At 33.0% G+C, this 12,860-nt stretch overlaps 1 protein-coding gene across 1 annotated transcript in view; it reads right to left on the reverse strand.

Moving 5' to 3' along the window:
- Positions 1-12,860, reverse strand: part of LOC113402078 (uncharacterized) — a 123,925-nt gene that overhangs the window by 12,910 nt on the left and 98,155 nt on the right. The window contains exons 2-3 of the mRNA XM_026642199.2: positions 4,938-5,036; positions 4,156-4,517 (exon numbers count right to left, since the gene is read on the reverse strand). Coding sequence (XP_026497984.1) covers positions 4,156-4,517; positions 4,938-4,995 — 420 coding nt within the window. The 5' untranslated portion in view covers positions 4,996-5,036. The remainder of the gene's footprint in view (positions 1-4,155; positions 4,518-4,937; positions 5,037-12,860) is intronic.

Below are 12,860 nucleotides of genomic sequence, written 5' to 3' on the forward strand. Positions count from 1 at the left end.
ATAACATCTCTTTCTTATCTCAACAAGCGCAACGAAAATTTAGCGAATACTTTGTAATTGGCCTCAAGAGTTTTGCGTTAGCCAATTTAACAAAGATCGTAACCATTTCGGTAATTATCTTAAGAGATCAGAAACAATGAAGGTTTTACCGTTGCTGAGGGTTTGAGAGCTCGCATCTTTTATGTTAATAATGAAATTTGACCACAGATTTGGTACGGTACTCAATTTTCATGCCTAATTAGGATGTTATGTTTAAGTAGCAACTTATATAAATACCATCTATTCTGACCGAGCTCAACTCTAGGCAAGTATAATTCAATTTTAATATCAAATTAAAAACTTTATTGATATAAGTATTTTTTTGCGCTTTGCGTTTCTACTTTTTATTCTTCTCGTGCAAATGTGAGCTGAAATGGCGCAGTGGTTAGAACGCGTGCATTTAAACCAATTATTGCGTGTTCAAACTCAAGCAAGCACCACTATATCCATGTGCTTAATTTGTGTTAGTAAATTATCTCGTGTTCGGGGTTGAAGGAAAACACCTACATTTGTCCATTTTTTATCCAACAAGGACCATTGGAGCAGCTCGGAGGAAATAGCTTCGAACCTTCTTCTCAAAGGGTGAGAAGTCCAACAGTAGGTAATTTATATATAAAGAAAAATATTTATATTGGAGCGAAGTGGAATTAGTTCTTACTCTTCTCTAACAAAGATGAGACTTTTACCTAGCAGTGCGAAAATTACAGCAGTGTTACTTTACTTTTCTGTGTAATTTGTAAATTTTTGACAATTTTTTATTAATTATTTATCATAGTTATAATTTGTATAATATATTGGATTAAAGTGAAATTAAAGTTGATATATACAAATTACCATTCAATTTGTTTATTTATAGAATATTCTTATTCAAATTATAAAATATTAATTGAATTAATCTTTATGATTTTGCAAAGAAGACAGGAGTAATCTTAATAATATTCTAGAATTAAATATGTTTCAGATCAAAGAGCATTCATTGTCCATTATTTCCCTTAGAGAATATTTAAATTACCAATTTGTATTATGTAAATAAAAAATATTGAACTTGTCTTAATAATATATAATGTTATTTGGCTCCTGGAACTGAGGTTTAATGTTGTAAGAATTTTCTTTATTAGTTTTATATATTTTAATTTTTAATCAAAGAAATATATTTGTTCAGAACGTACTTTATTTCCTGAGTAACTTTATAACAAATATTTTTAGTGTTTATTTCCGCTATATTCAGAGCCGTGATGACCCAGAGGTTAGAACATGTGAATCTGAATTGATGAGTGCGGGTTCAAAAGCGAGCAAACCGTATTGTCATGCGCTTAATTTTTTTTTTTTTTTTTAATTCATCACGTGCTTGGCTTTAAAATGAATCTTTCAGATGTTAATGTCTAATCTGTATATGTCATGTAAACTCCAATAGGCATGGCGCAGCATGACTTATAAGTTTCAAACCTTATCCTCAACCATTTGACGATAAGGCCTTATTTCTTAGTTACTTCTCTCACTAATTTTCATTCCATGATAAGTACTTATGCGAAAAGTTCGTTCATAAAAAGTAATCTTATTTGTGACTTGTAACGTCAACATATGACGCTACGGTAATTTCAATTAGAAATACATATGTATTGGATTTTTAAATTTATGTATTATAAATATTAAAAACATAATTTACGCTATATAATGTTTTTTTCGGCCTGCTGGACAATCTGTACTAATATTATAAATGCGATAGTAACTCTGTGTGTTCGTATTTCACGGCCAAACCACGGAACCGAATTCGACAAAATTTTGTATGGAGTAAGCTTTAACTCCAAAGATATCCTATAGGCTATTTTATGCCTAACAACTCCTAAAACACAAGCGAAGCCGCAGACGACAACTAGTAACAAATATAATTAAATACGAAATGCAGTTGTTTCTTTACTTTGTAAAATATAAATTGAAACAAAATAACACGAACGAAAGGAATTTTGTCAAGCAGTAAGTGTTGTTTTATAAATAGACACAGCTCGCCGCTCTGTGTTATTGTGGGAACAAAAGAAACCGGTCAAGTGTGAGTTGGTTTCGTACAAGTAGTACTGCTCAGTAGCTTTTACTCACTTTTCTTGTTTTACTCTTATATTCTAAGGTATTAAAAGGAATTAAAACGAACATTGAATTGGTTACAACGAAATATAAATCTCGGTTTTAGTAACGTTGTTTATCGAGGGCTTCTCGACGTGATAATTTTAACACTTCGACACGTGAAATTGAACCTTTTAAGTTCTTGAAATATGTCAAGTATTCCCAGTCAATAAACGTTAATAATAATAAAATATATTGTTAAATTAAATTTACAAAGAGGTTGGGAAAATGTTTGGATTTGATGAACTTCATATTTGGAAGTTTCTGTAATGGGCTAAAATTTTCAGATATCCGTTTAAAAAAAAATCCTTCCATTTTAATCAATGTTATACATATAACTATGTGTATGAATGTGGTACTTTTATGCTTCACTGAGAGCCCATATGATTTGAGGCTTTATTTATCAGGAAAGTCAAAGGGAAGAGTCGAGATTGTCCAGTAGCTAGAATGCGTGCGTCTTCACTAATGTTCGTGAGTTCCAACGCAGGCACCACTGAATTTACATTTGCAACAATTAGTACCTATTTGTAATTTATCTCGTACTTGACGGTGAAGGAAAACATCGCGAGAAAACCTGCTTGTCTTTGATTTCAATGAAATTCTGTCACATATAATCCACCAACCAGAATCGGAGCAGAGTGGTGGAATATGCTCCAAAAACCTTCTCTTCGAAGGGGGAGAGGGCGTTAGCCCAGCAGTGGGACATTTACAGGCTGTGACTTTATTTTTTTTACCAGAGAAGGGTAACATTATTTGAGTTTATAATTTGTGTGTTAGTAGATAATTCTATTAATCACTCACGAAGGCACAAATTAGTTTAACTAGTATTATTTAATTGTATTTTTTGCTGCCCTTACTCTTAGTCGTCTTACGCGAACTTAGGACATCTTGTAAGCAAGAGCGTCATTCGTACTTATGCACAGCGATAGTAATTTAACGTGAAGAGCACTTTGCCGATAAAAAGTTACTTTTTTCTATCAAAATATTCTTAGTAACAACCAGGAGTCTGGAAGTTGGAAGTATGTATACTCCCTTATCTCGGAAATCACATAAATCCGTTGTTCCTGCACCTCAACTCTTACCAGTTGTGTTGCATTTGCCGTCCTATCGAATTATGAGGGTAAGGGAATAAACTGTATGTATGCACACACACAGACTTGTGCACTATAAATGTGCTGGTCAAATAGGTCAGATGCCGTTATTAATATCATTATTAAGATGAAGTTATTTATAAAATATAAATTAAAGTGTAAGATGTTGAAAATGCTCAAAAACAACAAATATTTCGCTAAGAACCAAAAATTGTAGGATATTGACGTAGCACAATGCGATTTAGATTTAATTCCTTAACACTAAACTCGAATCAATTGAGTAAAATCATTACAGGGTACTTAACAATATCGTAAAAAAATTATGTCTCGGTAAAGGTTTGTTCAATCACGAAAGCGCGCACCTTTACGTTAAATTATCTTTGTGTATTAAGAAATAAGATCTCATTTGTATTTTTTTGCCTGTTTCGTACATTTGTCATCTCACGCACACTAAGATATCGTATAAACACGAGCGCCATCCATACTAATCCACGGCGGTAAATAATGAGTAGGCACGCGCCTTTGTAAGTGAACAGATTTATTATATAAATTAAAATAAAATTATTTGAACGGAGTATATGCAGTTTTGGAATCTGCCTTGTTATTAAATTATGATATATAACTACTTACAGTTTGTCCAGAAGTAGAGAAATAATTCGTCTCAAAGGATATCATATCAGATTAGACACCATTAATGATTATAATCATAATCTTTGTTTATATATAAATATTATATAACAATAATTCATCATCATCCTCCTGCCCTTATCCAAATTTTACTTGGGGTCGGCGCAGCATGTCTTCTTCTTCCATACTTCTCTGTCGGACGTCATCTCACAAGTAACATTCTTTCTAACCATATCGTCTTTAACATATAACAATAATTATTAGATTTATATTTACTTACCGTTTTATCTTGGAGTAGGCTTATTCTGCAATTCAGGTGTGCGTCATCACCGAGCTGTACGGTTATCTTGGTAACGTTACCGTCCTGAGAATCTTCGAACGTCGGACCATATTTCCTATCGTGGTCGAAGTAAGTGTTCTTAACAGATACAACATGAGGGACCATATCTCGAACCACATTCGGCTGAACGGTTAGTGTCCCCGTATCCGGTTCTTGGGATGGTTGGGGTACTTTGAATGATTTCGTGCTGTCGATTGTTGAGTTTCCAAGACGGAGCATCACGGGCGCTGGTACGATTCCTGTGCTTAGAGCGTAAAATGGTGTCACAGTTTGGTCTTCTTCTGTTGTGGATGTCAGATTATCTGTGAACGTTACAATGACATAATTTTCCAATCAACTATTGATTAAGTATAGCGTATTAAAACACGAATTAAATTGTTTTATAGTTCACGACGCACTTTGCGTTAAAAACAAACATTCTGAGGAAACTAAGGTATTATATACCAGACAAGAATAAAACTTAGCTCGACAAAATGATAAGTACCAACTTAAATAATTCTATTTAAACACAAGTTTCCGTAAAATGAAACCTCTGTGCTATATCGAAAATATTTTTAAATATAAAAATAATATTAATGTTTTTTTAGGGGGGGAAACTTCAAACATTAATGCTATAAAATTATGCGTTTAATAAAGACAATTTTATAGCTATGAAAACATTTTTCTGTGTTGTTTTTTAAATTTCAGTTCTCCACATCTAAAACAAACTATAAAATACGTACCCGTGGTAAATTGGCAAACGACTATCTGAGTGAAAAGGTATACTCCCACACACCACATATCGCCTGAACAAGGCTGCGCCCGATACGGGGCTTCATAATCTGAAACAATATAAAAATAATATTAATAACGATTAATACGAGATGTCAGTTGACAATGAAGACAAGTGTGTATTTGATATCGAACCATTATACAAACAAAGCTGCAGGAGCAAACTCGACACGACCCTTAAATGTCAGACTGTGACATTGACCATAGTCTATAATAATTATAAAATAGCTTTACCTGGGTACCACCCATTTGTCAGATATTCTACCGCCAAATAGCAGTACTCAGTTTTGTTGTGTTTTGGTTTGAAGGGTGAGTTAGTTAGTGTAACTACAGGCACAAGGGACACAACATCTTAGTTCCCAAGGCTGGTGGCGCATTGGCAATTTAACGAATGGTTAATATTTTTGAACACAAATTAAGCTCTTGTTATGGACTGTAAATAATGAATAATAATAATGACGTATATGACAAATATATAGCGGTTACATTCAACTTGATCTAAGGGATTTTAGATTATCTTTAGCTTACCTATACTTAAACACGACTTAGTATTAATTTAAATTCAGTCGTTATTTTTCTCCATTTCTTTTGTACAACTTTTTGTTTGTTTTTATTGTATACCATTATAAAAACACATACTATCAAAGTAACGTAAAATATATTGAAAATAAAAATATGTTGAAGTACTTTATTCAAATAGTTTTTTTTTAAGAGTTTTGAATGGTCTTTTTTAATTCAATTAAAAGAGATTACTCAAGAAGTTAGCTATCTGGGCTTGAATGTTGATTTTAACGTGAAAAATGGCCAAATAATCCTAGTAATTACCTTCTAAAATAGGTATATTATATTCAAAAAATATATATTTTATTGTCAACGAATATTAAGTAAAAAATTGTAACAAGCATTATATATTTAAATTTATAAAATTAGATTAAACTTTAATAATAAGAGAAGTTATAAATGTCTGTAGAATTTATTATAGAAACGAACCTTGCCCCAGAAAAGATTTATTGACTTTTATTGAGTCAATAACTTGTTGTTATAAGTTTCTCTTTGTTTCTCCTGTTCGTAAAATAGAGTGAATGCCGCTGATTCTATTAAAATGATTGAACGATGATTTAGTGAATTGCAGTGTTTTAAATGGTTGGAGGAAACAGTGTTTATGAATAAGACTGTATATTTAAGTTGCACATAGTTTTTCAAACAGATTTTTTTTTTAATAAGCCCATTTACGCGTTCGCCTTCCTATAGGTCCTGATAGTAACCACCACATATAGACATTGGCGATGTAAGAAATATTAATTCCTTGTATAACCTATGCGTCACCAACTACGGAACTAAGATATTATGTTGAACTCAACAATACTAAGTTAATATTGCTGCTTGGCGATATTGTATGTATATATATATATGATACATGCTGTACATACCCAGATGGGCTTTCACAAAGCCCTACCACCAAGTAATAGATTATATACGACCCTAATGCTGTTTACCCAAAATATGGTGAATCAGTAATGAGATAAAATAAATTTCAGAAATGACCCTAAACGAGAACGAAATAGCACCGTAAATATATATATGAATATTTATATAAAAATAATATTATTTTATAAATCGAGCGAAAATCCTCGTACTACATTATTTTCTGCTTAAATATTTATGTCCTATCGTAAAAATCCATTATGGAAAGGCATATAATTGGCGTATATTTTGTCAGACAAAGGAATTTAAAAGCAAAATTTTAATATTAAAAATAATACAAGAGGCAGAAGTGACGAAGTATTTAAAAGAACATAATAATCTCAGTGAATAAAAAAAGTCAAAATTAAAACCATCGCCGCAAAAATTACCCATTATGGTATAGAATGACTGCCTGGAAATATTTACCAATTTACTTGAGCATCTTATTTCTACATACATATATTTAAAAAAGTATAGCCTAAATGGCCGACTACTGGGCTAAGGCCTCCTCAACTTTGGAGGAAAGTTTGGAACTTACTCTACAGAGTTGCTTTAATGCCAGATGATGTATATAGTTGGCAAATTTTCATGCACATGCAGGTTCCTCACGATGTTTTCCTTCACTTTCTACGAGATCAATTAGTAAAACTAAGGATATAAAAATTCTGTGGTGTAGATTTTAATCTTCTAACCAGTGGGACACAATGAGTAAATATTTACAGATACATTATCAGGAGAAAGACAATAATCTGTTAATTGTCTATGTTCGTCTATGACCATCTCTCTTTCAAGGGTTTGAAAATGATTGCACAATACGGGGTTGATGTATACATATATGGCAGAATTACACCGGACAGGTGCGGTCCCCACTATATTTTCCTTGACCACTAACCATAGGATGAGAAACTATAAAAACAAATTAAGCATATTAAAATTAGAACCCACAATCTTCGGTTAAGATTGTGTTGACACCGAGCCATCGCAGTTCACGGTAATCAGCCCAACTGGGTAAAGTGTTTTGTTTTATATATACAAGCAAAAAGATCATGAACCACTTATATATAAGTGGTAGTCTCTTCACAACCGGATCTATATATACATACTAGCTGTTACCCGCGGCTTTGCTCGCGTAGAATATGAATATATTTACAAATTAACTTAAAATATTACGTTAATGTAAAACCTCTGTGTATACCACATTGGTGTGAATTTCAGCCCTAAGGGTAGAATATCCAGAAACGCTTAAATGCGAATAGCAGCATCGAAAGCCCTAAAAATATACCACCGAGATATTGCTTCTATAAACAAACATATAAATGTAAAACATTAACCTCAAATATCAATTCTGATCAAACGGTTTCACGTGACCAAACGATCCATTTGTACACAGTTTAAAAAAACATAATTCATAACCATTTTTTAAAAAGTTTTGATAATTTGCGAAACGCGATTGTTTGATAAATATTATTTTCGTACCTGCCTTTATAAATTATATATGTATTTATTCAAATTTATTCGTGCCTCAGCTATTCGGGACCCTATCATCAAGGGTTTAGAGACCCGGGTGGTATTATCTAGTGGGACAGGAATCTCACGGAATACGCGTATAATTGTGTCTCGTCTTGGCCGTTAGGCGGAGACGCGTCGTCGGTCCTCGGTTCTTTAGTTTTAAATATTTTAAGTGATGAAAGATTCGCTTATTTACGTTCGTTAACATTTCAAATATATTTTTTTATTGTTCATCTTTGTTCGTGTACGTAACTGATTTAAATATTTTTAATGTATTTAAACTAAAAAGTTTAAGTACTTGTGGATGATATATGGCTAATGTATTAGTTAATTTATGTTTTAATAATATTTCAACGAACATATGTGGAAGTGAATTTGTTTTTATGTTTGTTTGTTACGTTCTTACGTCTTAACTGTCCAAACTAGCATTATTCATTTTGCATACATTTGGACAGGAATACAAAAAGGGTACCCGAACTAACCTTACCCCACCTCCCATCACACGTGGCTGAGGGCGGGAAATATTTATTTATCAATAAAAGTCAACTGGCAGTTTTATAATATATAGTAGCAGATATAATATATATGTTATATTGCATATGTTGATTTAATATCAATAACATTAAAACTAATATAATAGAACTTGGTTATCCTTTAGAACTAGTACACCGTTGGGTAACGTGTACAAAAGAGATTATTTTAATTTTTATTTAATCGTTCCGTCCTTTAATTTACACCACAGCTTTAATTAAGAACCGTTAATTCCTTCAGTACAGCTAAGGTTTCATTCGTTTAACGTTTTAAATTCGTACATCTTTACATTAAGATCCGAATTATCAAGTCTCCCAAAATCCTAGAATTTGAGTCAGAATATTCTAAATACAGTGGAAATTGTTAGACAAAATTATATTTCCGTCTCGGTATATTCTTAAGAAGCTCCTTATCTTTGTCGAATTTCCTTAGTACAGAATACACAAATAGTTTCAGCATCTTATCGCAATGAGAATTTTCTACCTCTTTATACTAAAGAAGAAGAATCCTATCTTATTTCACGCTGTTCCAGTGCGGGTTTTTTTATGGCATAGTTGACAAACGAGCAAAGGGCTCATCTGATGGAAATTATCTACCGCCGTTCATGGACATTTGTAACACCGAGGGGCTTGCATTTGTGTTACTGGCCTTTCAGAAATGAGTAGGCTCTTTTCTTGAAGGTTCCCAAGGCGAGATAAGCCTGCAAAAATCGCCTTCGAAAGTTGGACAGATAACTTTGGTACCAAACAACTATAATTGTTAACATATATTTGCTATTTTTGAGATGATTTATAAAAACACTTATTTTCAACGTGAAACTTCAGTGATATTATGTGTTTGATGATCGGCAATCTCGCTTCATCATCATCATCGGTTAAGATTTAAATATTACTATTAATACTATAAGTTTCGACTTTTGTTCTCTTCGTCTACTGTTTACATATTTATTTATGCTAATGTGTGGGCGATTGATCTATTAATTATAGTATTTATTTGGTAGGAGGGTTTTGTCCAAACTATTCAAATAACGATATTTAGTATTGTTGTATTCCGGTTTGATGGATGAGTGAGCCAATATGACTACAGTCACAAGGGACATATCATCTTATTTCCCAAGCTTGATGGTCCATGGCAGCTATGTTAGGAAAAGTTCAATTTTTTTAATGGGCTCTGTTGGCCATTGTTAGGTTTTTATTGGGTTGCCCATTTGCCCGTCCACCAGCAAATGCTATAAAAATATTTTAATTACAGCACTTGTAGCACTCAGTTCAATTGTTGTGTGTATACACAATTATATTGTATGTTCCGGTTTTAAGGAATAGTGAGCTACAGTCACACGAGACAAACATTTGACAGCTCGTCTGGGTAGGTGCCACCCACTCGTCAGATATTCTACCGCCAAGCAGTAGTACTCAATATTGTTGTATTTTGGTTTGAAGGGTGAGTTAGTCAGTGTAACTACAGGTACAAGGGACATAACATCTTAGTTCCAAAGTTTGATGACGCATTATCAATGTGAGCAATTGTTAATATTTATTAGAATAACTGTCTAGTGGCGGTGGTGAATACTTCCGCCAGTTGGCCCATAACCTCCTACCAAAATATATAAAAAGAATATAAATTGTGTCTCAGAAATATTAGAAAATCGTTTAATTTTAACTAGAAATAAATTCACAAATCAGTGTTAAGATGTAAATGTAAAGCAATTCGTTACATTATTGGTGCCGTTCAATACCAATGTCAAACGTCGGATGGATGCTACGCTACAATAGGCCGTGACGCTCCGCGAGAATGACTTATAGTGGCCGGTCATCCGTTTGTCAACGATATTTTATAGACGTTCCGTGAAATATAGACAATCCACCTGATTAAATAAACGCTGGAGACAAATTTACATTTAATTTTGTAAACAGTTGTAAGATATAGAAGAGTATTGTCTTTTCCGAACTGGTTGTGGTTTTTAATGAGACAATGAATAATTAAGTGTTGTGCATAACATAAACATAATCAGCCTGTAAATTTCCCACTGCTGGGCTAAGGCTTCCTCTCCCGTTGAGGAGAAGGTATGGAGCATATTCCATCACGCTGCTCCAATGCGGGTTGGTGGAATACACATGTGGCAGAATTTCGTTTTGTGTTGTTGTGCATCTATATTGAATAAAGAATATTGAATTTGAAATAATTTTGTAACTTTACACCCGTTCTCTTGTTCGTGCTATTCTGTAACAATTCCCTTCGTATCTCACCAATGAAACGATGTAAATCAACTAACGTTGACACGCTATTTTGACGCTTGCACACTTATGTTTAAAAGTCCATATCGCATATCATTTTCTAACGTTAATCTACGTTTATTAGTACAGCGGTAAATTTAATTTAATTAAACAAAACATAACGTATTCTTGATTAAACCTTGTCTTCAATTTATATATAATATTTCGTAGGGAAGTTATATTTATTAATAAGATAGATTATTACCAAGTATTTACTTTATATAAAATACTTCACCAATAACGAACACTAATATAATGTTCGAACAAAAGGCGCTCTCAATGCCTGAAGGCATTCTCTGCTAGTCGACATTTAGGTTAAATAGAAAATTTAAGAAAATTCTTGAAAAAGGGCAACTTCATGGCCTTGTATCTGCTCCTGAGGTTGATTTTGAGACCGTATCGAAAACATTTTTTTTCTGTATAATATATATAAATAACGAACGGATATTTTAGAAGTGCTGTAATTTAAAAAATATGGTGTTTTGTATTTCTTCATAGAATTTGCTGGCGTACGGGTGTGCACCAGCTGATTAAAAGTGGTCACCCAATGGCGACCATTTTTTCCAGATTTTTTTCTATTCCTTAAATAGCTACCATACGCCACAAATCTTAGGTACTAATATGTTATGTCTCTTGTGCCTGTAGCTACATCGGCTAAACCTTCAAACAGATACATAACAATACTAAGTATTGCTGCTTGGCGGTAGAATATCTGATGAGTAGGTGGTACCTACCCAATGAACTAGCAGAAAGCACCACCACTGTATAAGTAAGTAACGATCTTAATTGACTAGAATGGATTTTAATTCGAATATTAATCAGACCAAATGGATTCGTTTTAATTTGAACATGAATTCTTATCAAAGGAAAACTTGTAAAGAGCAGACAGTCGAAGTTCATCTTTATTATAATATTAGTTTTCGGTCAAGGCTACGCTCGCATGTGCGAGGAGGAGGGCAAATGTTAGATTAGGTTAGGTACCTTTTATGGACCCTTTCAAAAGTGTGAAATCCATGATGGTCGGTTGAGTAATGTGGACGTGATAGCGTAACACTCTCATTTCGTATTTAAAGTATTAGGACTAATTGCTTCCCATGGCTCAACCAACTTTAAACGTTAACTCGTGGTTCATAGATATAGCTAGACTTGAGATAGCTAGTTCAAACAATCAAAGTTTTCAGATTTATAATATTAGTTCAATTTATAAATTTTAAATTTTGTTTGTCAGGCAAAGAAAGGATTTAAGATAATTCCATTAAAATTTAATTCCAATAAAAAAATTCATAGAATTTATGCTCAAGAAACCATACCGATAAAACACCGAGTACTCTCAAACTTTGCCCTCCTGGAGATTAATCGCTGTTCATGTTAAATTTAATATTAAACCAATTTATGTTTCCAAGCGGGATCATGTTTTTAACTGATTGAATTTCCGAAAAATATAATACTGTACATAATTATAATTGTAATTGTGTATACATTTACTTTTGCAATCTATGAAGTAGCAAAGTTTTAAGGGTGGACTGGCCCGACCCGGGATTTTAACTTAGGGTGTCTGGGTCTTAAAAACTAGCTCAACCCGTCTGGGTAGATACCACCCACTCAACATGTATTCTACCGCCAGGCAATAATACCTTATATAGTTATGATACGGTTTGAAGGATGAGTGAGCCAGTGTAACAAGGGACATAACATATCAGTTTCCAGGATTAGAGGCGCATTGGTTGCGTAAGAAATAGTGTTCACTAACAGAAGTGTCCACTTAGCATTAGATGATCTATTTGCCGGTCTGCTTATCAATGACATTATAAAAAAAATATATTTACGTTCTAAAGCATAACTACATGCTTTCTCGTCTGTTCTGCTAAAGATAATCTATATTTTAAACTATCAATTAATATATTTATGTTTAATTAATCTTAAAGAGATACAAATAAAGTTTCTCGTAAGGCTATACTAGAATAAATTGGTCTTAATTTTAATAAATATTAGGATTATTAACAGTCAACAATTTCACTCAGCCGTTTATTAGGCAGGATACCTGTGGGATGCTAATTCAGCTGTCCGAAACTTTTCACATGATTATAAATTCATAAA

The sequence above is a fragment of the Vanessa tameamea genome, chromosome 14, assembly GCF_037043105.1.
Source record: "Vanessa tameamea isolate UH-Manoa-2023 chromosome 14, ilVanTame1 primary haplotype, whole genome shotgun sequence".
In the NCBI taxonomy this organism is placed as follows: Eukaryota; Metazoa; Arthropoda; class Insecta; order Lepidoptera; family Nymphalidae; genus Vanessa; species Vanessa tameamea.